Source organism: Panicum hallii, chromosome 7 (assembly GCF_002211085.1).
Source record: "Panicum hallii strain FIL2 chromosome 7, PHallii_v3.1, whole genome shotgun sequence".
NCBI lineage: Eukaryota > Viridiplantae > Streptophyta > Magnoliopsida > Poales > Poaceae > Panicum > Panicum hallii.
Window position 1 is genome coordinate 40,788,677 of NC_038048.1, and position 24,758 is coordinate 40,813,434.

General features: G+C 47.6%; 4 protein-coding genes across 9 annotated transcripts; 3 read left to right on the forward strand and 1 right to left on the reverse strand.

The window, feature by feature from the left end:
* The first annotated feature begins 1,457 nt into the window (after positions 1 to 1,457).
* On the forward strand, positions 1,458 to 8,036 carry LOC112901330 (nucleolin). 6 transcript variants are annotated; one of them, XM_025970221.1, is made up of 13 exons: positions 1,458 to 1,561; positions 1,655 to 1,959; positions 2,356 to 2,882; positions 2,963 to 3,052; positions 3,130 to 3,369; positions 3,529 to 3,750; positions 3,855 to 4,161; positions 4,253 to 4,572; positions 4,655 to 4,761; positions 4,848 to 4,942; positions 5,032 to 5,108; positions 5,192 to 5,291; positions 5,532 to 5,893. In XM_025970221.1, exons 2-12 carry the CDS (start codon positions 1,686 to 1,688, stop codon positions 5,288 to 5,290), a joined length of 2,358 nt encoding a protein of 785 aa, XP_025826006.1. In that variant the 5' UTR covers positions 1,458 to 1,561; positions 1,655 to 1,685; the 3' UTR covers position 5,291; positions 5,532 to 5,893. The 6 variants fall into 6 exon arrangements, with proteins under 6 accessions (XP_025826006.1, XP_025826007.1, XP_025826010.1 ...); XM_025970222.1 differs by lacking the exons at positions 1,458 to 1,561; positions 5,532 to 5,893 and adding an exon at positions 7,800 to 8,036 and having other exon boundaries at positions 1,686 to 1,959; XM_025970225.1 differs by lacking the exons at positions 1,458 to 1,561; positions 5,532 to 5,893 and adding an exon at positions 7,809 to 8,036 and having other exon boundaries at positions 1,686 to 1,959.
* An 827-nt stretch (positions 8,037 to 8,863) lies between these two features.
* LOC112901331 (extensin-like) lies at positions 8,864 to 10,221 on the forward strand. Its single transcript, XM_025970226.1, has one exon. It carries the CDS (start codon positions 9,311 to 9,313, stop codon positions 9,929 to 9,931), a length of 621 nt encoding a protein of 206 aa, XP_025826011.1. The 5' UTR covers positions 8,864 to 9,310; the 3' UTR covers positions 9,932 to 10,221.
* A 1,476-nt stretch (positions 10,222 to 11,697) lies between these two features.
* On the reverse strand, positions 11,698 to 15,878 carry LOC112900792 (cationic amino acid transporter 6, chloroplastic-like). The gene is made up of 5 exons (XM_025969591.1): positions 15,521 to 15,878; positions 14,994 to 15,216; positions 14,341 to 14,671; positions 14,016 to 14,247; positions 11,698 to 13,336 (listed from the first exon to the last, which is right to left on the reverse strand). The coding sequence occupies exons 1-5, from the start codon at positions 15,876 to 15,878 to the stop codon at positions 12,801 to 12,803; spliced, it is 1,680 nt and encodes a 559-aa protein (XP_025825376.1). The 3' UTR covers positions 11,698 to 12,800.
* A 4,211-nt stretch (positions 15,879 to 20,089) lies between these two features.
* On the forward strand, positions 20,090 to 24,048 carry LOC112901282 (subtilisin-like protease SBT2.5). The gene is made up of 7 exons (XM_025970160.1): positions 20,090 to 20,241; positions 20,325 to 20,475; positions 21,056 to 21,456; positions 21,758 to 21,827; positions 21,909 to 22,191; positions 22,448 to 22,776; positions 22,957 to 24,048. Exons 1-7 carry the CDS (start codon positions 20,090 to 20,092, stop codon positions 23,926 to 23,928), a joined length of 2,358 nt encoding a protein of 785 aa, XP_025825945.1. The 3' UTR covers positions 23,929 to 24,048.
* The last annotated feature ends 710 nt before the right edge of the window (positions 24,049 to 24,758 follow it).

Genomic DNA, 24,758 nt, shown 5'->3' on the forward strand with positions numbered 1-24,758 from the left:
TAAAAAGGAGAGTGCGCTCGTTATAAAAAAAAGTTCTTGGAGACGAGTTCTCTTGGACACAAAGGACTCACAAGTGGACGTAAGGTATTACGATCAAGCAATACAACTCACAAGTGGACGTAGGGTATTACGCTCAGGCGGCCCGAACCACTCTAAATCCCTGCGTCTTTTTCGTGTTCATCTACCCTTTGATCAAGCGTTCCTAAATCTCCCCCAAACTCATCCTAGACTAGAATTAGGCGGGTGCATTCCGCCACCCGGCTGGAGATTTCCTCCGACAGTACCACACGTTTATTCGAAGTTGCATTGCAACCGTGTGGGATTAGCTTTTATCAATAGGAGAAACTATGATGGATAATTTCTGTTTTGATGCTGATTTTTGTATATTATCTCTACTGATAGCTTTTTGAAGATTTATGTTACACACTATTTCAATTTATAATAAAGAAAAATCGTATATCTATGGATTTAACTATTTTTTTGACAATAACCAAAATATGTCATACCCAAACCCATATGAGAAAAAGGCATAGCATCTCTCGTTCCTTTTCTACATAAACCTATTGTCTCCTCTACCTTATCAAGCATTTGTCATTTTACAAGCATCGCTACCTCTGCCTTCATCCACCCACGTGCCATAATCATTGCCTTATGTTTTCCAATGTTGCCTATCAGCCATCCTCTGCATTTTCTCCCTTCTCGCACTATCCATTTTTAGTGTTGATGTTTCATTATTCCTACCTTCAATGTCGAACCGCCCATGTCTCTGTTGTGTCCTCCATCTCCGACAACTCTTATATCGTTAGACTTGTCAATACATATCTTTTGTATTCACAATGTCATCCCCATGGCAAACCCCATCTACTTTGCGGCAAAGCAATAACCTCATTATTCCCCTAATACTCGCCACCATCACTAGCCTAGCCATATATCTTTCTAAGCTTGAGAACTTCCACCTTCCACTTTAAACTCCCTATTACAAGTAACTCTAACTCTAAACTTCATAAAGATCCGAGATTGCTTTAGGAGATGAAAAATTTGTTCATTAAAAAGAGCATAAATCAACACCAATACAATGGTACAAGAAAATCTGGCATTCTTCTATCAGATCGTACTTGGTACCATAGAACTTATTACTATATTGGATTAGATTAAGATTTTTAGTTTCCATGATTCATTTTATTTAATTTAAATTTAAAGAATATATTTTATTTTAAAGAAAGACTTGATCACAATTCCGAAAGACGGCAGAGCGAAATTCCTTAACACCAACTTACACGCAAAACCATATTCCACCTGAAAAGACCAGAACACCTCCATCCCGCAGGAAGCGGTCATCGAGAGCGAGACGACTTGTTAGCAAATCCGTAATTAACTCCAATTCCGGCGTCCAATTTGACAGGACACGGATTTGCCCCGGGGAAAGAATACCTAGGCGGCTAGGCCACGTAGGCCTCCGTGTCGGGTCACGGCAATCCAAAGGGCGCACCTTTCGCCTCCGGCGCTAGGGTTTCGTCACCCCCCTCCCCCCCCCCCCCAATTCGGTCTGCGAGAGCACGAGGTACGCACTGAAGATTGCACCCTCCGCACCCCAGATTCGTGGCCTGGTTCCCCTAAATCTACGTTTTTTTTTTGGGGGGGGGGTGATTTCTAGGTGATTTTTCGTCGAAGCTGTGACGTGGGAGATGCCGCCAAAGTCTAGGAGAGGCGGCGCCGCCGCGGCGAGGAAGGCACCGGCAACGAGGGGCCGGGTGGGGAGGGCGCAGGCTGCTGCGGAGGAGGCGCCGCTCGTGGAGGATGCGAAGGAGGCGCCCGCCGAGGAGGTGAAGGTCGCCGAGGAAGCCCCGAAGATGGTCGAGGAGCCGAAGCGCCAGCCCTCGCCGCCGCCGCCGTCGCAACAGCCGGCGGTGGAGGAGAAAGGCTCCGATGCCACAGCTAACGGTGCCAACCACGCGGAAGGTATTGTGTTCCGCTCCTATTTGTGCATAGCATGTTGACTTCATTTGTGATCTGTGCTATGGCCTGTAAGGATTTAGATTTTTGTGGTAGCTTGTGTGATTGTATTCTGCTCCAATAGTAGTTCCTTACTTGAGTAGCATGAACGCTAGGTAGATTTTGTTCATTCCATTGATGGCGAGATGGGTGCTGGATGCATATGTGGCCATGAAGTTTCTGTTTTGACAATGGCTACTTCTGATTTTGCCTAGTTTCATACAATAGGATTAATATGAACCAGGCAAGAAAGATTATACGATTGCTGTGATTGTGGTTGTGGAGCTCTGCTCTATGCATCACATCTTGTGCAATTTTTGTTAAGACGATGTGATGGACCTTATGGTTAACTCAATTTTGTAGATGAGGGAGCTGTGAAAGAAACATATGAAGAAGAGGACAAAGGTGAACGACTAGAGTTTGAGGACGAACCAGAATACGAAGAGGAGGCTGCTGTGGACTACGATGAGAAAGATTTGGAGCACTACGAAGAGCAATATGAGGATGGTGATGAAGAGGTGGAGTATACTGAAGACGTGGTTGAAGTGGAGACTGATATGGTTGACGAGGAAGATGAAGGTGGCGATGATGGCGAGGGGGAAGGATATGAAAATGCTGATGAAGAACATCATGTGGATGTGGATGACGAAGAGCATAGTGAAATGGTCAAAGAGCACCGCAAGCGGAAGGAGTTTGAAGTTTTTGTTGGTGGGCTAGATAAAGATGCAACAGAAAGTGACCTTAGGAAGGTTTTTGGTGAAGTTGGTGATATAACTGAAGTTCGTCTGATGATGAATCCTGTCACAAAGAAGAACAAAGGCTTTGCCTTCCTGCGATATGCAACTGTGGAGCAAGCAAGGCGTGCTGTTTCAGAGCTAAAGAATCCACTGGTTGGTTTTAAGATCTGACTATTTTGTGTTTGCGTCATATCCTTTTCACAAGTGACTTCATGCTCTATTTAATACTTTAGGTGCGGGGTAAACAGTGTGGTGTTGCTCCAAGTCATGATAATGATACACTCTTCGTTGGCAATATCTGCAAAACATGGACAAAAGAACATGTAAGATGGTTGAGAGTTGTTTTTGTGATTTTTGTATGCTTCTTTGTTGAAGAAATGACTTGTCTTGGCATTTGCAGTTGAAGGACAAACTGAAGAGTTATGGAGTAGAGAATTTTGATGATTTACTACTGGTTGAGGATAGCAATAATCCAGGAATGAATCGTGGCTATGCTTTGCTTGAGTTTTCTACTCGACCTGAAGCAATGGATGCTTTCAGGATATTGCAGAAAAGGGATGTAGTTTTTGGAGTTGATCGTAGTGCAAAGGTTTCCTTCGCTGATTCCTACCCCCAAGTTGATGATGAAATAATGGCACAGGTGACTAATTTTGCACAGTAGTTCCAACTTTAAGTGGCTCTGCGGGTTAAAAAACTTCCTAACATGGATTGTCCATCAGCTCTTGTCCCCAATAGTTTCAGATATCTACCATTTATCATTGAAGTTGTTGCATCCTGATTTCTATTGTTTATGATTCAGGTCAGAACTGTATTTATCGATGGCCTTTCTCCCTCATGGGATGAAGACCGAGTTAAGAAATATCTCAAAAAGTATGGAGCTATTGAGAAAGTGGAACTTGCTCGAAATATGCCGGCTGCCAAGAGAAAGGATTTTGGGTTTGTTACCTTTGATACTCATGATAATGCTGTTGCATGTGCCGAAGGGATAAGCAATTCTGAGATTGGTGAAGGCGATCACAAGGTCTGTTATGCGACTATATTTGCAGCACCCATTTAAATATTTGCTCTACTTTCAATGCATGTCATCTTGCAAATCCTTCTAATGAGTACAACCCTGTGGTTCAGGCAAAAGTAAGAGCTAGATTGTCGCGACCCCTACAGAGACCTCCTAGAATGAAGCATGGGTTAAGAGGAAATTTTAGAGTTGGGCATGGTGCTTCCCGAGGTGGCCGTTTACCGTATGCTCGCCCTCCTCCACCTCGCAGGCCTCCACCACGTCTTGTTCGGCCTGCTGTCAGCCGCTTACCGCCCATCAGGAGCCATCCATTGAAGAGGCCTGTTGATATTAGAGATAAGCGACCTGTTATGTCAATGCCAGATAGAGCTAGGCGTTTGCCCCCTCCAGAGAGATCTTATGACAGGAGGCCTCCAGGTTTGCAGGCTTTATGTGCATTTGGTTTATTTCTGTTACAGTGTAATGCATTACACCCATATGTATTTTCCCACATTTCGTTTGTGGACAGCTCCAGTTTACCCAAAGAGAAGTCCAAGGAGAGAATACGTGAGGCGTGACGAGCTTCCTCCTCCAAGGAGCAGAGCTGCACTTGACTACAGCCCAAGAGTTCCAGTTGATAGACGTCCCTCTTTCAGGGATGATTATTCATCCCGGGGATCAGGTTATTCAGACCTAGGTCCACGTAGCGCTCCTCGTCTTTCTGATAGGCGAGCATATCCTGATGATAGTTATGGTGGGAAGTTTGACCGGCCTTTACCGGCCTATAGGGAGAGTCGGGGCCGTGATTATGACACCATTTCTGGATCAAAGCGTCCATATGCCGATATGGTAAGTGTGATTTATTTGTTTAAATGACCAGAACTTGTGGTGTGGTTCTGAATTAACCTAATTGTGTTGATGTTCTGTCAAGGATGATGTGCCTCGGTATCAAGACATCAGTGTTCGTCAGTCCAAGGCACGGTTGGACTATGACGTTGGTGGTAGCAGTGCTCGATATGGAGATACATATAGTGAGAGGTTGGTGGACAATTAGAGGTTGCAGTATTGTTTTTTTGCCTTGTGTTTTCTTCTATTCAATATGCTATGTATTTTTGCACTTATAGGCCTGGACGATCACATGTGGGATATAGTGGCAGTCGATCTATCTCTGGTCATGATTCAGCATATGGTAGCAGCCGTCATGGTGTGAGTTATGGAGGTATGGTCTTGAAGCTCTATTATTTGCTAGGGCACCTTTGGTCATGCACTTATTTTAATTTTCATGTCAATTTGCATCAACTCATGCAGGTTCTGCTAGCGGTGGTGATGCTAGTGGAATGTACTCATCAGGTTACAGTGGTAGCTATGCGTCTCGTGGATCTGATGTGAGTATATTTGAAATATCAACTCTATTGTTTACTACCTTTTTTTGGTTTCCTCAATTCATTTGAATTTTCCATTTGAGCAGGTCGGTGGGAGTTCATATTCATCACTTTACTCGGGCCGTAGTTTAGGTAGCAGCAGTGGTGGCTACTATGGGGGCAGCGGTTCCAGTTCATATTACTAAGGTGCGAATCTCATTTATATTTCCTTACCCCCCCCCCCCCCCCCAAAAAAAAAAAAGTTTGTTCATTGTGCATACTTTATTTTCACCACTCCCCCTCTCTTTCACTGTCACATCATGGTGCTAATTGTAATGCTGGGGGTGGCAAATGTTTCTCCATGTGTCAAAAGATGTGGGAAGTCCGGATCAACAATGAATTAATTTAATGACACAGATTTGGCATCGCATCATCTTTGTGGAACAGATTTGGCATCGTAGGAGTTGGTGTAGGCCTGCATTTTATGGAGCTTCTGAATTTGAGGCCTACAGATCTGGAAAAGAAGTGCCAAGTACTCAAGTCTGGGCAATGTTTTCAAATAAGACATGTTCAAAGAAGCCAGATACATCAAGTTGGTTGAAGCATTAGTCTGGAGGATGTTCTGGCTTGTTTATGTAATGTAAGGATTTGCTTTATTTGGTCAAGAGTTATGAACATAAGGGCCAGCTATGGTGTTTTATAAGTGTTTCGACATGTTTACTTCCAGTGTTTCTATAACCTTATTGAGACAGTTATGGAGTGTACTTTGAGGTAGTTTCTGCAATTCAAGGTTTTTGGAGATTCCATCTTGTGATGTGCTGGCCAAAGATCAGACTTACAAATGAAGCTCTACAAGCAGTGCTTCTTGTAAGGCTGCTAGTTTCTGAAAACCTTCTCTTCTTAGCATGCTTCACCTGTTCTCTAGAGGATCAATATTTGGACAGAATGTTGATTGGTCAGACCTAAATTCTGGACCCCTTCCATGTTGGATTCCATGGTGTTATCGGTTGCCAAAATTTGAGAGAAACTGCTTGTGTAGCTGATATAGTTCTTTCACCAAGCAGTTACTTTGGCTTCCCCAAAGTTTAAGTTAACAGAATTTGCAGCAAAAGGACATTTGAAATTTGAGTATAGCCCTGTGATACTTTTGACTTTATAGAACACATTACACAAGGCACCAGGTAAAAAAAAAAAGCAGTGCCGACACTGATCAGCCTGGTTTGATCACCCACCATCTATGAAATTTCTTTGAACTGCTATATGGAGCATGGGTTAATAACATTTTTGAGCTTAATGGGCATTGGATGATTGCAAGCGTCAAGAATCTTGCTGGAGGCATAACACACTAACTGATCAAGTTACAGAAAAAGTTTGGTTTATCTGATACCATAATTTGTATGATAATTTTATTTACCATGGGTTATGACATAACATTTAACTCAGTCTCGGGACACTTGGCTTTCAGCCCATCACATGGGGGATATATTTGATAGGTCAAATTTGTGATACCTTCATGATTGTTTTGCATAGTTTTTTTTTATCAAATGATGTCGCACTTTGCTAAAATATACTAGTTTACTGTGTTTCAACAGTAACTAATGCTATTTGGCATTCTGCAAAGTAGATGAAAGGTACCAATACCAGCTATACTGCAGAGAGCTTACAAACTGCTGGTTCCATCATTGTGTGAATCATTACAAGGAAAACACATTTGCTAACTTCGAGTTTATTTGATCAATTGAACTAGGGCAGTAAAGTTATTAGGTCCTAAGGTTTAAGGCATTTAATTTTGAGTTTATTTGATCAAATGGACTAGGCACAATAACATTATTGGATCCTGAGGTCTAAGATATTTTTGGCCTTGAATTGGTTTCTTGAAATTACATATTTCTAGTGGTGGCGCTGAGTAGGAAGAGAGGCCAGTATCTAGTATCATTGAAGAGGCAGCTTTGAGATGGCTTTTGCAGTATTTGGAAACAACATTCTGTGCTTATCAATGTACTTGCCAGCCATTGTTTAGTGCTCGTGTTAGTAGTTTGCTGGAATATAGGACTTAATAAAGGAAATTGGTTATGGTGCTATGAGATCTAGCAAAACTATGTTTGATTACATGGAAGGAATAATTTATCCAGCTATATGCAATGGCATCATTCAATTTGGATACTGGGGGCCATTATGTGGGAATCAGCACATTGCGACTGGTTGATCTGGTGCCCATTTGAGAAACAGGGGGTAGATGGAGATTGTTATTTATTTACAGGGCATGGGTGAGATCTGAAAGCAGGCATATTAAGGAAACATTTTTTCTTGAAAATAGTAATAAAAAGATACTGCATTGAAGTTCTGAACTGAAGGGTCTTGAATCATTCTCAATTTTTGAAGCAAACACAAAGAGAACATAGCTTAGTCTAACTATATTTAATTAAGTATTCAACCAAAGATTCTTTGAAGTCAGAACAAGCAAGCTGCCAAATATGTCATCACTATCTGTTTCAGAATTCTTAATCTGACCATTTGAGTGCCTGAGCAAAATTCCATTGCTTTTATCCTGTTTTTCATGTTTGTAGTAATGTTACTATCAAAGAAGCTGTTGATGCTTATTATTTTCTGTCTTCCCCAGCATGCTAGCATTTTTAATCTTTTATACTCTGTACTGCGGTTTAGATGTTACTTGGTTTTCATGCTAACTTGGCTTAATTTATCCTGTTTTTTGAGCGCTTCGAGAATTATAGCCAGCAGCATTCTCCCCTGAAGACAAGCATTGAGCTTCAAACAGGTAGTGTGATTTTTTGTCTTATGCCTCCAGGTTGGTTTCTTGAATGGCTTCATGTGGTAGCTGTGATGTATTGCTTTCGTGTTACTGATTTGAGCTTGTATAAGAACAGTGTAAACATGGAATGGACTAAATGTACAAAACATGGCGTGTTTATAAGAAAGATCATATGGAGATACCCTGATTCTGTCATATGCTCTCGCGAATGTGATTGTGGTATTCTCCGTTGGGTCTGTTTGCCAGATTCACTGGCCACGCCGTGCGTCTGTCCTGGTCAGATGCTGCTGATGAGCTCCACGCATCGACAGTCTTGTGTGCTGATGAGCTCAACCGGTGATGGAGCACTTGTTCATTTATCTACTTCTGTTTTCAAATATGTGACGTTTATGATAAGCTAGTTAGCTCGTCCGGAGAGAGTGAAGAAATATGCCTTTTTCACTGACAATTGATTCGGACTCTGCTCTATTGGACTATTGCCATCACGTACTAGTATGCCAATTGGTCAGGAGTTTCTGGAGCTGCCGGTGATGGCTAACTCGAGCGAGGTCCGTGCCCGGACCGACTCTTGCTGCCGCGTCGGCAGCGCGCTTTCCCGTCTCAAACGCGCGCGACGTTCCACGCTGCCGGTTCCCGGCCGGCGGCCGCCGCACGCAGCGCGGCGCGGCCCCTCGTCAAACCCACCACGCACGCGGCCGCCGCAGCCGGCCTTCCCACCGGGGCCCGTGTCAACCGTGTACAGCCCACCGCATCCGCACGACGCCGACGTCCCGATCCCTCCGTCGCGCGCTCCACCCGCCCGCGCACGAAACACGCGGACGCGGCACGCTACGTCGCCCCCACGCCGCGCGTCGGCATCGGCGGCTCGGCGCCCCCGTCGGTTTCACACGGCCCCTCCGCGCCCGCCGAGGCCGCGCCGCGCGAGTCGCCTTGCCGCTGCCGCACGCCACCCCTCGTACCCCCCAGGTCGCACCTCGCACGGCGCCGCATGCCGCCACGCGCGGCCGATCGCACAGGACGTGACCACCGCTCGCCCCAGAGGACAAATTCCATTTCGCCCCCCGGGAAAAGTTTAAACCCGGTGGAGATCGCGGCAAGGCAGCGGCAGCCATGGAGAAGAGAGGAATCCACGGCTCGCCCGTGATCATCCGACGGCCGTCCTCCACCAGCGCCCGCTGGCGACGCATCGCAGCCGCCCAGCGGCCGGAAAGGGGGACGGGAGGGGAGCCCACCGCGAAATATTACGAGTCGCACGGCCCGCGCCGCGCGGGGTGTCGGTCAAGGTGCCCCCACGCCCCCGCGGTTGGCGCCGCCGCCGCTGCCGCCCACCGCCGCCCGCGTGCGCCCACCGCCACCTGTTGCCGCCTAAGGGGAACGCCTCCGTTATAACCCACCGCACCATGCCGTCCTCCACCACCGCCTCCGCCTCACCATCCACGCCAGGTCCACCCCCGCCATGGCCTCCCCTTCCCCTTCTCCCCCCGCCCCCGCCTCCGGCCGCCGCGTGCCGCCCCCGTGCTGGACGCCAGACGAGACCCTCGCCGTCGCGCGGGCCTACACCGCGCGCCGCCTCACCGTCGGCCGGGAGCACCTGACCTCCGCCGACTGGGCCGCCGTGGCCGCGGCCGCCCCGTCCAAGACCGCCAGGCAGTGCCGCCACAAGGTCGAGAAGCTCCGCCGCCGCCTCCGATCCAGCCGCCGCCGCCCCTGCCCGCTTCTCGACGCCATCGATCTCCTTGATGGTCCTTCCCCGCCCTTCTTCTCCAAGTCGCAGTCCCGGTCCCCGTCCCTGTCCCCATCGCCACCGCCGGCGATTTCTCCGCCGTCTCCCCCTTCCCCTCCCGCCTCCCCGCCCAGGAAGAGGAGGCGGGACGATGCCGGGGACGAGGATGGACTGAGTGACGTGGTGGGGGCGCTGAGAGCCATCGGAGAGGGGTTTCTGCGGGCGGAGGAGAGGAGGATGGAGGCCGCCAGGGAGACGCAGAGGATGCGGATGGAGATGGCGCTCCGGCACCTTGATGCGCAGCGGAGGCTCATGGACGCGCTCGTGGGCCGCATCGTCGACGCCTTGGAGTAAAGTGGTGGCGCAAAGGTGTCTCCTCAAGTTTTCTTCCTTGTCCTCGTTTCGTAACGGCTTGTGTTTAGGAGTTTCTTAGAGCTGTTCATATGTAGTAGCTGGGATGGATTTGTGATGTAGTTGAAGTGGACAAATCTTAGTGCTTTGCAGTCTTGTATTTGCTGAAAAGAGCGTTTTTTTTATGGAAGAAGAACAAGTTATCTTCCCATTTTCATGTCAATTTTGCTTCAATTTGTTAACTTTTATGTTCTGAAAAAAGTAACATATACAATGATAAAATAACAGCTTTAGAACATTGAATGTGGATGACAATTGTGTTTGGGGTACCTGGACTTTTATTTACCTGAGAAGAAAGAACGCACATGTCTCTGCTATATTAATGACATACAGCATGAAAACCTTTGTTACCTTTTGCATAATAAACTGAATCTAGGAACCACAAGGATGAACTGGAGATGTCGTTTGTTAGCAACTGTATTTTTTTTCTCCTTTTGCTAGTTCCTTGGTGCTTCAGCTGAGGCTGGTAGTATCTTTCCTATTTTTCTTTTGAGACGCTGAATGAACTCACTACTGGGTTTTACTTCGATGGTTGGGCCAGCCTATATGTTTCATTGTTTTGAAATTCGAACCGAGTCATGCCAAGGTTTCATTTTCAGTCATGTCCCGGCAGAGTAGCATGCTTTTATAGTTCTGCTAGAGTTTTCACTTTGTGGGGCTGAATATTCAGCATATCCAGTTGGAGTACCAAATATAAGCCTATCCTGAAGCTGGATGTATTTTGGTGACCCTTTCAAGCAATTCCAAACGGGAAAAGGATCAGGCAATATTGTACCCCAAAACCCGCACATTAACATTACTTGGGTTGATGATTGCTGCGTCATATATACATTTTGATTTTTGAATAATTATTGGTACCCAAGGTAAAATCCTCAAGAAAACTTGGATGGGCATATGAAGATTTCTGTACAAAAGTGACCAGAGACAAAAGTTTGTGTTCACTTGTATGTACAGGTATTGCAAACTTGGAGATGAATTCTAAATTTTTCTTCTTTATATAACGAGGTCATTTCTTATGACATGTTCTACTTGAGAATTTGCATGGTATCAGAAGTGAATATGTTCTATTAACCGCATGATAGTGTATGTTGGTTATTAGATGCTTGATCGGGATTCATTGCGGTGCTTATAGGCTATTATCCCGACCTTCATTTTTATCCTTTATTAACCGACTTTTGTTAGGAAAGATAAGATTCTTTGGATAATGTATGCTATCTTATTTATTATTTTTATGTATTTCCTTGTGTAACGGACACTTCTGTCTGTTTCTGTGAACAATTCTGTTGTTCTGTTTGTCCTTTCATTCCTTTTCCTTAACAAATATGTTGCTGTGTGCACATACTCCGAATGGCAATAGTTTGGAACTTCAGATATCCCGCGACCTGCTACAGTTATCTTGTTATTGTTTAGCGTCTCCTTATCCAGTGAGAACACTAAATGGGTACTTAAAGTTTTCCGAATACTATAAGTTCATACAAGGAAAGGTTTTATCTGTCCACTACCCCAATGTAAACAGTTCCATTTGGTGTCAGTGGATTTGCTGCAGATGAAGGCACCACTTGAATATGATCTAGGACCACCATCATACGATGTGGTCCTTACTCCTTAGTATGCTGGCATCCACTCCTTTAGCTAACTGTGCTGTTCAACAATTGGGCTACCACTTGAGATTAGCATCAACAAATGAAAATTGAGGTATGCACATTGACTCGACGATGCACGCTGATTTGAAAGCAGGAACTCACTCCATGATGTTCGGCTTTACTTCCGAATTCCATCGTGTGTGGTCCTTTCAATACAATTCTGTATAAGAAGCATTATTTAGGTTTATCGGATAACATTATTTAAAAGCCTAGTCTACTGAATAGTTTCATCTCGCGGGTCCTTTGTGTGCAATATACCATGAACATGCCCTTCTTTCACAATGAACCATGTATTTTTTGAGACTTGTGTGGTCTCTTTTCTTTTATAACATAAGCACTACTTATTTAGTTCCCAAAACTGAACATTTCTGCCATGGCTGTTTGTGAGAATTCTCTAGTGACATCTTTTCTTGGACCAGTAGAGGATGTGCGCATACGATCTGTTTGTTTTTGGTGAGTAACATTTAGGCATCAAATTGTATTACATGAAAGGTGAATGGTACCAATGTGCTAATGATATCCATGTGAATCCTTGCTATATGGTTATGGAAATAGTGTGAGTGAAATAGCATCATTAATTACTCTGAACACAGAATATGCATTTCAGTTTCCTCTAGTTCTCTCCGTGAGAGTTAAACAGAAAAGGAACATCTTTTAAATTCATCTTCCCATGTTGCATGAATAGTGATTTTTCTTAGTTACACAAATGAAATCTTGTGCATTTTTTTGGATAGAGTTTCCAGTAAACTTGGATACGATTATCTTGCTTTGTATCATCATCTCCTGTTCCATCTGCAGGTATGGCTAGTTGCACCTGAAAGCAACTTCTAGATTGGACAAATCAGTCATTCTGCTGGTGTTTGATATTTTCCTGTATTCTTGCCTTGCCATTTGTTGTGGTGAAAATAGATAAATTCAGGTCTCTGGTCAAACAAACACATGCCTCGCACAATCCTGCATATACACCTTGAGAAAAAAAGTAGGTACATGCCAATAGTTTTGGGCCAATCAGCAAGCACAAAAGCAGGAAAAAGGAGGGATTAACCTAAAGCAAAAGTAAGCCTCTCTTTTGCACCATCTTCTTTAGGCCTGGGACCATTTCCAAGATGGACTAATTGCTATCTATTGAGCTCAAATGTAACTTGTGGCATATAATTACCCTGCTACTTCTAAGATATGTCCAGATTTGAATGATGGATCATTGCATTGACGTCATTTTCTTCTGCAGAGTATGTAGAGTGCACCCCATAGCATACATAGAAGACTATGATAACAAGGCTCCAGATGCCGAACCTCTGATAGGACCTCATCTTGAGGGTGGTTATCAGGAACACGTTCAGGAAGACAGATGCAGCAGCAGGCCAGGGCATCAGAGGGACCGACCATTCTGATGGTGGTCCAGCGATGTCCTGCCGTGCTGTGCAATGGAAGATTGTGGTGATTGCTATGGAGATGGCCCCGAACAATGCCATCCCCCATATGCACCACCCGTCGATCTTCCACAAGAGGGAGAAGCCGAGAGAACTCAGCGTGAGGAGCAGCAGGAAGAGGAGGACATGGAGCGGGCGGTTCACGCCGACCTTCACATACCGGTGGTAGATGAGTGCGTTGGCCACTAGGTAGAAGACCAGCAGTGTCCCGATTGATATCATCTCGAACACTATCTGCAGCTCCGTGAAGAGTGCTAATGATGCAGTGCAGAAGCCTGGGCAACCAAAGTGCTTGACAGTTAACTAGAAAGTACTGTGAAGAAAAAAAGATGCTGGCAAGTGCATTGGAATGTACTTGGTAGACTGCATTATCTTGTGATACATCTATGAACATGAATATACCATTGCCGATATGTTAAATTCATAAGACCTTGATCTCACTAAAGTTACATGTACTAATCTTAAACTGCTTTACCTATAGAAACAATAAGTTTATCTCAATCATGGGTGACACTACTTGTTATTTGGACTTTATTTGCCCTGAAATGTTGGCAGTCCATATCAGAGCATGAAAAGAAAAGCAAGGCTCAGAGCTAGGGCGAGAGGGTTTGCTTATTATACGTATCACTCTCGGCTAGACTAGGTTTATTTTTGTAAGTTATCTTCCGGGGCTTGTGGTTCACAAGCCTGTGACTTTAACCATTATTACTTGCTAGAGCATGCTATTTGTTTGTAACCATCTCAATCCCTCTACTCCCCATTGGGGATTTAAAAAGCACTTCTACTCCAATGCTGATACTACTAGGCTTGCAGAAATTTTTTAAGACAACAATATATTCAACACGCAGAACTACTGCATCTTGATTGCCGAAGTATCACTCACTGAGCCATATTGCAATAAATGCTGAATAAATTGATGCTGTTTGAAAGATTTAGCAGCGTCGTTTTGGGTACCTAGAAAAATGGTGGCGTTCATAGGAGTGCCTGTGGAAGGGTGGACCTTGGCGAGCCACGACGGCACCAGGCGCGCCCTGGCGATCACGCACAGGTACCTGGCCTGCCCCAGCATCGCCACCAGCAGCGACGCCACGATGCCGAGGCTCGCGCCGGCGCCGACCACGCTGCTCGCCCACCTCCAGCCCACCTTCTCCCTGAACGCCGACGAGAACGGCGCGGTCTCCGTTATCTGCACCAATGCATCGCACGGTGAGCCGGGAAGAACAAGCAGCACCGTCGTTAGATCGATCGGAAGGCAACGCTTGCATATGTGCGTGGTCACCTCGGTGTAGGGCAGCATGACGCAGAGGGCGACGGACATGAGGCAGTAGAGCGCGGACACGACGAGCACCGAGCCGGCGATGCCGACGGGGAGCGCGCGGGCGGGGTCCCGGATCTCCTCGGCCATGGTGGATGCCGAGTCGTACCCGATGTAGCTGAAGTAGACGATGGCCGCGCCGTCCAGGATGCCGCGGACGCCGTAGGGCGCCAGCCCGTGCGGCCGCACGAGGTTCCTCGCGCTGCCGTTCCACAGGCCGGCCACGATGATGAAGGCGAAGAAGAGCAGGTGGAACACCGTGAGCACCATGTTCAGCATCGAGCTCTCCTTGGTGCTGCAACAGTTGCAAATTAAACCCAATGCCAGTTTTTTTTCTTTTTTTGGTACATGTGTTTTGCTAATCTCTGCCTAATATTTTTTTGGGAAAAAAATCAAAAGAACAGGTGTGTACTCGTACGTCCATGTGTCATCTATCATACTCACACCAATAGCAAGTCATGCACGCACAGAACTTGTACTACTGTGCTCATCATAAAATATAGGGGAACCACATGCTAACGAAGAGGACATTGCATTATCAGAGGAAAAAATAAAAAAACTAAGATAATGTGATACTAGCTAGAAATTAAATGGTTTAGTAATGTGCCTACGTTTACCTGTAGCACAAGCATACGGTTATGATGACGATGAGCGCGACCGCCGGCACATCCAGCGCGTTGTACCCCTCGGCGATACCGGCGACGACGATCCTCCACGCGTTGGGCTCCGTGACCCCGAACGTCGAGGCCAGGTAGTCCGTGAAGCTCCTCGCCACCGCCGCGTTCGACATCACGTACTCCATCAGAATGTTGGCTCCACCAAAGAACCCCACGAACTCGCCTGACAAAATAAGATAAATGGGTTTTGCTTCCTTTGTCCAATCTATTTATTGTCCTTTTGCTAGGACATCAACACATTTTATATGGGGTACATGTATTGACCATTGCATTCCAATCTTCAGGTACATGTTACAAGTACTTCTGATGAGAAACCCAACCTTGTCATGGAAATTTTTCGGAAGAACATTAGTACGGAATTTATTTTCTCATAAGATTTCGGCTGTAGTTTCAACAGGAACGGCGGCGCTGAATGTTCTGCAGGCAGCGCGGAACCAGGGCGATGAGGAAAAGGGTTTATGAATTACCGAACGTTACTCTAAGGTAGCTGAAGGCGCCGCCGGCGACGGGGACGCGCACGGAGAACTCGGCGTAGCAGAAGGACGACAGTAGCGCGGAGACTCCGGCGATGACGTAGGACGCGAAGACGGCGGGGCCCGCGGTGTCGCGCGCCACCCTCCCCGTGGTGACGAAGACCCCCGCGCCGAGCATCCCGCCGACGCCGAGCCCGACGAGGTCGTACCACTCGAGCCGCCGCTTCATGCGCGCCCCCGACCGGTCCCGCACCTCGTTTAGCTCCTGCGCCGGCGTCCACGTCACCAGCGCCCTCCTCCGCAGCCGGTGCGGCGTCTGCGCGATCGACAGCAGCACGTCGCGCAGCGCCATTGGCCCAGCCGCCTAGCTTTGCTCGTGGCTTCCTCCCTCTCTCCTCCTTGGCTCTCTTGACAGTTTCTTTGATCAGTGGCCAGCTGCTGGGTGGACGTAGCCGGGACGATCGAATCGAGCTCGCTACTATTTATAAGAGAACAGAGGAGAGCATTCAAGTTCTTAGGCACTCGGACGGTGGGCAATGAAGTCTATGCATCCGTTTAGCTTTCTGGGCGTACGGGCCTCGCGAGCTTGCTAGCCTGCCTAGCCATTAGCCAAGCCAGCCCAGTAGTGGATGGATGTTTGTGTCCGTCTGTAACTGGAGGAAACCCTTTGCCCGCTGGCTCTACTGGAGTATCTAGCTCGCATGGTGGAGCAGCATCAAAATCAAGGACCTGTCTCTTGCTGCTGCTCGGTGCTCGCTGTGCAGCGACCGCTCGGAGCTCAGCGTGCACCGTGGCCTGTCTGATGCCAGGAGGGCGCCGTTCGTCCGTGCGCGAGCCATGTGTTCGCCTCGAAAAGCACTCCACGCAGAGCGCGCACATGCTTGACGCAGCTGGAGGTGAGGACTAGCAGCTGTTAGCTGCAGCGCGAGATGCTGTTCTTGTGCCACTACTTCTCTGAAAGCTTTGAAAAAAATCTTGGAGCGAAATGTGTTACGTAACTTCGTCTGAGATAAAACATGGTTGCAGATTCAGGCATATATTCTGGACTCGCCTGCATTTACTTAATCCTGTATGCACCAGCTGCTCGAGCTGCTGGTACGTGTAAATGTGCGATTTCTGACGGCTCCTGCATTTTCTATGCTGCTACGACTGAAAGCTCACACATGGCACAGGATTCAGGCTTTCAGCAGGTAGATGTGGATGGATCTTGTGGCTGTTTATAAACCGTGATGAAATCAATACTAGGATGTAGAGCACAGATTCCTGTACCTCTCATGTTGACACCTGGTCTGGCAGGCAACATTTATAGTGCTTAATGGAAAGCAGGGAGGTCAAATCTACATGAGCCCTATAAGGAGACCATCAGACCACCAATATACTAATGAGCATGTACTAGACACCACAAGGTGGATGAGCATGGCGACGTGTCGACGTGCAATTGGCCCCTCGGGGGAGAGCAAGCCACAGGCACTGTCAGCTGCAGGTTGCTCCAAGATGTCGTTTTGAGTTTTGTTTCCTGCAAGTAGTACAAATACCAATGTGTAGCTACCAACTTTCAATTACTACGAGACCAAATGCCAGAGCTGAACTGAAAAGCGAGAAAATGCAGAAACAAATTATAGCAATTAATTAGCAAACAATATCTATAAAAAACAATAAGAGCTGCAGCATCCATAACAAACACTGAACCTAGTAATTATGTATTTTAAAAGGGTTGAGAAAAGGCGTCAGAGGATTGAAATGTTAGGGGAAAAGAAACTGTTCTGAAAGTGAGCCAATGTACTGTGATCCAACCCTGATCGATCAGCTTCTTTTCCGAAGGAACCTTGATGAGCTTTTCCAAGACGCAATCTCTGTAGAAAGATAACATAGGAGCATAGCACCAATGATCTGACGGCTTGAAAGAGAGGCCAGGCGATGTCCAGAGTAGTCAAAGATTCAGAGAGCATAAAATGATTAGTCTGATGCTCTGAAAGATATATACAGACGACGAACTGCTGCATGAAGGCATCAAGATGATCACTGCTACAAAGAACAGCTTTATTTGCACACCGGCCGTATAATACTTGAGAAAAGGTCGACGCTAAAAGGTTCGTTGCAGGAAACAAGCAGAGATCGATCGATCTGCAGGCTGCAGCCGCACAGGAACCTTGGATGCTCGTATAGCGGCTGTCACTATAGGAGGTTCCCGGAGAATGATCGAAGAACACGCAGACACACACTCGCAGAGGCTGCCACTAATGATGGCCCCGAGAGAAAGATGAGGCGACTTTGCTATTGTTAATCCTTTGATTTGGCACGGATTTGGAATCGCCTTGTTAATCACAAAGGGGAGGCGTAGGTTAGATGCTACAGGGTGTAGGCACGCTTGATGCTCCCTAGCCTCTTCCCTTTGGAATAGAATTGAATGATATCCTAGCCAAACTGCATTCCCATGTCCATGTGGGTATGCTACTTTTGCTAGCATGCGTAGTAGAGGTAGTTAAGATCAAGATGCGTCAGGCATACTGGAAAAGATTGTGATTTGTTTAGGCTCCAAGTCAGAGACCTTGTGGATTTTGTATTGCGCTGCAGCGCTATAGTACACCTAGGTAAATTGCACCTGTTAAGTAGACGTGACTCACTAGTTTTTTTAGGTGGTGTTATTTCTTTCAGAACACACATGTTTCTTAGGGAGAGGAACTGCTCCATTAACTCCACTACATTTCGTTAGACGAATGTATTTATTAGATTATCTGCTCCTCATTATGCATTAGCAATCTGCTTATGATAAGGAATGATTCTCTGTATTATTTTTGTTTCAAGTTTTATCATTTTGGGCTGCAATCAAAACTTGACCCCACAGTAGCATGTAAGAAAGTTCAGTCCATTTATAGTCTACCTGGCCCAGCCCATACCAGTTTGCGTAAACTTTGGCCCATTAAACTAACACCTCAGAATCTTTCAAAAAAAAACAACACCTCAATCGGCCCAGCAAAACATTCCCAGCCCAAGGCATACATACAACTATACAAGGCGACAGTCGAAGGAAAGAGGAGAGCAGGAAAAGGGAAAGAATGGCGAACGCCCCGGCGACGCCGCGACAGGCTCCGTCGTCTCTCCCTCGTTCAAGGATACGGAGGCGCCGCCACACACCGGCAGACCGCAGACCTCACGAACCTTGGCCACCATGCCCAGCCAGTGGGCGAGCACAAGCGCGCGGCCGGGCACGGGAGCCCACGGCGTCCGGTTGATGGTTCCTGGTGTTCAGCGGCGGGCGATTGCTTGGCGGGACAGAGGGCCTCGCGATTCCGGCCGGGACAGAAGGCCGGGGGCGATGGCAACGGCAGTGGGCAGGGCACGGCGGGCGAGCCGGAGGAAGGATGAGCAGATCCGAACTATGGGACCAGGGGTCTAAATACAAAAATCCGGATCGCGATTAATAATCGCGATGCGAATCAGTGGGTTATTTGAAGTTTTATAAGGGTCTATATACAAATATTTTGATCGAGGTTAATAATCGCGATCCAAATTAGGGGATTAATTGAAAAATACTGGGGAGCTATATGCAAATAGTATCTTTCTTAAAGTTTTGCCGGTCATCTCCACTCCATGGCAGCCAGCGCCGCTGCTGGTGACATCTACCATCCCCGCCGGCAGTCCCGCAAGAGCCGCCGCCCCTCACATGCCAGAGGTCCAGTCGTGGTGGCATTGGCACTCCCCGGCTCACTACCAACCATCCCAGGGTCGATTCCGCCGTGTTAGGGTAAAACACTCCTGGCTTCATGCGGCGCCTTGCCGGAGCGCCGCCATACACCGGCAGACCTGGTGATTTTGCGGCGGCGAGGTATTAATTCTGACATTGGCCTGGTGTTGTGGATGTTTTCTTTTCCCTCCTTGCCCGGCACAAAGAGTGTTCCCGTGTGATTTGGTAGCGCGGGTAGGAAGCCTATATCTTTATATGTTTGTTTGATGCAAAAGAACAGTGTCAACTGTCAAAGCTTCACAGGTATATTAGGTGTGTCATGTGGTCAGTGATTCCAAATCAAATGTTTGTACACAAAGGAGGTGATCTGAAAAACTAGGCAGGTTCTTGCTGCCACGCAAAGCATGCCGAAGGGGGAAATTTGTATTGCTTGTTGCAAAGTGTTGTAGCCTTTGTAGGTAACGAGACAAGATACATGGTTCACCTGTGATTTAGTTCTTTATATACCTTTGTGCAAAACTAATCTAAATAAACCGCAATGTGTTATCATTGATTAATATCGGTTTGATGGACTGTGCCGGTTGCGTGGCTTATATAGGACGCTTTCTCATATTCCCCCCACAGCGCTTGGATTTCACCAGGGCAATTAGTCAAAGAAAGGCACATGGAATTCAGGAAGCGCCCATTGCATGCATTTGGTGGTTCAGAGACGAGCAAGACAATTCTTGATGTATCAGGTGCGTGCTTCATTTTATTTCCCTCTAATTCCCACCTAACATTCTTTTACATGAGTCCTGTTCTCGCCCTTATATAAGAACCTATGTGCAAGCATAGGAGTTTTGGAAGGCTTCATACAATCATCAAGTGACACTACCGTTATGGCATTTTTCAAGCCATCTCTAGTGTTATGTTCAATTCTTACTTTCCTCAGCCTGAATTGTGGTCCATCTCATGTATCTGCCAAGGTTTATATGGTGGTGATGGAGGATGATCCAGTCATTTCTTACAAAGTGAACCGCAAGCATGTAATGTATGTGTTTTCTGTATAGGAATAGGTTGACTTATGTTATCTCAGGAAAGGCAAGTACCACTTAACAAAAGAATTTCATTCAGGAGAGGCGAGGAAGCTCAGAAGTACAAACGAGTGGCCACAACAAAGCATGACAGCTTCCTGGACTCATTTCTCCCAATAGGATCTTACAAGAAACTGTACAGTTACACTCACTTGATCAATGGCTTTGCTCTCCATGCTGAATCTGAGAAGGTGCCTTTTTCTTAGCCCCGAAAGTGCATAACATTACTTCTATTCTTTAATCTGTTACTTGACATTTAGTCCGGGAAATAAGAAAAGTGTTCTACAATGAGCTTTCATTCCCTCACCTGATAGAATAGTATTTCCAGTACCAGGAATAAACATAAATCATGACTGGATCTGCAGAGATACATCATAATATATTTTCATCAGTGAATGATATAAGCGAACTCATGCAAGTTTTGGTTATTTTTTTAATATTATCAGGAGTACTTTTGCAATGAATTCATAGAGTCTGGTCCAGATCTGCTGCTGCTCTACTGCAGTTTCCCTGAATTATAAATATGATCCACTTTATTTTCTGAGCAATGAGCAGTATATGACTTAATACTCTGTGTACTTACAAACTAAGACCATAAAAGACATGTATGTCCACCGCAGCATCACGAGACTCATCAATGATCAAATGCAAATCCGTTTGCTCTTATACTTTGCCATCCTTTTGCAAGTTTCCTTAAAGAGTTGATGATCTTATTAGTGAAAGACGGTTGCTCGTTTCCATTGAGATTAACATCTGTTAAATGTGTAACAGACGGTTAGAATTCTTAGCCGTGCAAAAGGAGTTAGACTTATCCAAGAAGACATCAAAATGGCCAAGATGACAACGCACACTCCAAATTTCATTGGAGCTAGTGGAGTCTGGCCACTCCTGGGTGGTGCTGAAAATTCTGGTGATGGGGTGGTGATTGGCATGATTGATACTGGCATCGACCCCAAGAACCCAAGCTTTGTTAGCAGTAACATGTCAAGCCAAGCAAAATCACCACCAGCTAGTTTCAAAGGAATGTGTCGTTCTGGGAATAGGTTTCCTCCAGATTCATGCAATGGTAAGATAGTGGGAGCTAGGTGGTTTGCACGTGCTGCTCAAGCGACTGGAGAGTTCAATGCTACAATTCACTATGCATCTCCGTACGATTCGGATGGTCATGGCAGGTGTGTGCAATTATCTACTATACTGATGACTCTGTTAATTCATTTTTAACACAGAATGTGTCACCCGGCTGATCATAACAATATATTCACAGCCACACCGCATCGATTGCAGCTGGGAATTTCCATACGCCAGTAATATCAAGAGGCTACAGCTTTGGGTATGCAAGCGGCATTGCCCCCGGAGCTCGGTGAGGAAGATTGAAAGAACAATCCTTTTTCAGCATTTCAGATACTGGAAGCAGAGAGGGGAAGCAATGTATATAATCTCACTCTTTGTTGCCTCTTCTGATTTCCCTGACAGACTTTCAATCTACAAAGCTGCCTATCCTTTCGGTGGATATATGTCAGATGTAATAGCTGCAGTCGACCAGGTTCTTAGATAATATACTCTTTACAGAAAGCTACTACCATCCGGAGCTGTATGCTAAACTGCCTGTGCTACTTGTCTGTAGGCTGTAGAGGATGGTGTGGATGTTATAAGTCTTTCTATGGCTCCTTCTTCAATTTCACCTGGGCCAGCATCTTTCCTCAATTTGCTTGAGGCACAACTTCTCCTTGCCACCAAAGCTGGAGTCTCAGTTGTTCAAGCAGTTGGCAATGGAGGCCCCGATGAGAACACAGTCGTTTCTTTCAGCCCATGGATATTAAGTGTTGCTGCTTCGACGACAGATCGGAAGTATAGAAAATCAATCATAACTGGCAATGGGAAAGCCTTCTCCTGTGGCACTCTTTCTGGTATTCATTTCAACCTATCTTGGTTGTTGATCAATAGTTTGTAGCTTTCTGCGAATTTATAAGCACAATTCAATACACTGCAGTTTTTCCTTGTGCTATTTATAAATTGTAGCGGATAGTGGATAGGATAAGAGCTTTCTTTCCTAGCTTACAGCATCATTCTGTTACCTGTCACATTCAAGTAGATTTAATGATGATTGACCATATCATAATGTGCCAATGTTTGTTTTGACTCCCTTCTTGCCTGTCTTGCCAGCACCAACACCAGGTGAAACAATGTACCCACTAGCATGGGCTGATGATGTGATAGTTGAGAATTCAACCGACGAAGGGTCTAACAAATGCCGAGATCCAAAGATCTTCATCAAACCTCTTGTCCAGGGAAAGGTGATTATTTGCATGTTCGACTCATCAGACTACTACGATGACGTGAGCCTTGCAAGCATCGTCGATACGATTCAGAAAATTGGAGCTGCTGGAGTCATTGTCACTGATCGTTCTACGCATGACGTTGACATTGATTTTGAGCCTACATTTCCCACAACAGTTCCTTCAGCCATAGTCCTGAAGGGTTCTGACATGCAGGTAATTTCCTGAACAGCAAAATGTCATTAGAAAAAGATCTGTCCCTGGATCCTGATTCAGTTATAGAGCTTGTGTTTTGCGTTACAGCAGCGATTGGATCTGTACTGAAACTCCAAATATTCTATTTTCCGTGATTCGGAATGTTTGCGTGACTGCATTGTCTTTTGCAACTGGGTGCAGGCTCTGATGCAGTACTATAACAATAACACGGTTCGAGATGAAGACGGAGACGTTCTCAGCTTCGGAGCCACTGCTCGGATACTGGAGGGACGGCGTGCAACCTACACGGGAGAAGCACCTGTCGTCGCCGATTACTCGTCGCGGGGACCCGACGTGGAGAACTCGCTGATGCAGCCAGCAGAGGTGCTGAAACCGAACGTCATGGCGCCAGGGCATCTTATATGGGGAGCCTGGAGCCCGACGAGCAACGCCCTGCCGGAGATCCACGGCGAGAGCTACGCGCTGCTGTCGGGCACAAGCATGGCCGCCCCGCACGTCGCCGGGGTGGCGGCCCTGATCAAGCAGAGGCACCCGACGTGGAGCCCCGCCATGGTCATGTCCGCTATCATGACGAGCGCGGACGCGACCGACCGCTCGGGGCGGCCCCTGATGGCTCGGGGCGACGAGGGCTCCCTCGGCCCCGCGACGCCGTTCGACATGGGCGCGGGCGCCGTCAACGCGGCGCGCGCCCTGGACCCGGGCCTGGTGTTCGACGCCGGGTACCGGGACCACCTCCAGTTCCTGTGCGCGGTGCCCGGCGTGGACGAGGCCGCGGTGCTCCGCGCGGTTGGCGCGCCGTGCCCTCCCCGGGCGCGGGCGGGGGCGGCGCGCTGGTGCTCGGACCTCAACTCGCCGAGCGTGACGGTGGCGAGCCTGGTGGGGTCGCGGCGCGTGGACCGGCGGGTCACCAGCGTCGGCGCGCACAACGAGACGTACATGGCGTACGTGCGCGCGCCGAAGGGCGTGGCGGTGCGCGTGTCCCCCGCCGAGTTCGCCATCGCGCCAGGGGCGGCGCGGACGCTGCGGATCGCGCTCAACACCACCGCGCCCGGGAACGCCTTCAGCTTCGGCGAGGTGGTGCTCAGGGGCGACAGGAAGCACCGCGTCCGGATCCCGCTCGCCGTCTACCCCGCCGCGGCGCTGAGCCCGTGAACTCGCAGCACAGAACCATGCCACTCCCAGCTCAGAATACGCGTGTACGCACAAATAATGAAATAAAAAAACACGTGTGTTCCGATGCACACTCGTTCCCGTTTGAACAGGCAGAGCCAGCCTTTGCGGGGAGCGCGGGAAGTCTCCTGACACTCGAATGTTCGTTCGGGGAACACGGGCAAACCTTCAGACAAAGATAGTCTCGGCTCTTGAGATCGTGAGCAGGCAAAACCACTCCCCATTTTAAAATGCTCTTTGGAATCCACGTGTCCCGCGTGGCAATGAGCTGGACCTGGTTTGAGTGCTTTTCCTTGCGAGTTGCGATGAACCGACGACGACTTGGAAATTAGAATAGGGTTATCCACCCATCCATTGACATGAGAGCTGCGAGCACGATTGGGATGAGGATCTGACTACGAGCAGCAGCGGATGACGCCGCGGCGTCGGTGCGACGCGGCGAGGCGGCCGCGCTTATCCGCGACCGGGCTTCCCAGCTTCCACGCCTCCACCTCAGCGCGGACGCGGCGGCCGGCCGGTGCGCCGCACCTCCCCCAGTTGACATCGGGAGCCCAAGGCCAAGGAGCAGCGCGAATCTGCCGGGGTTTGACCCCGTTTTTTATGGAGCTTGTCCATGTCGATCGCGGGGCGCGCGCTTGCGTGCACGCGTGGGCTTCCCATGGCCAAGCTCAACAGGGAAGCCATGCCGTCCGTCCGTCGACGCACCCGTCCACGTCCACGTGGCCGAATCGAACTGGGCGCTGGGCCTGGGAGGACAGCGATGCCGCGGCGGTGTCTCTGAGGCGGCAGCGTTGAGCCGTTGGTCACGCAGG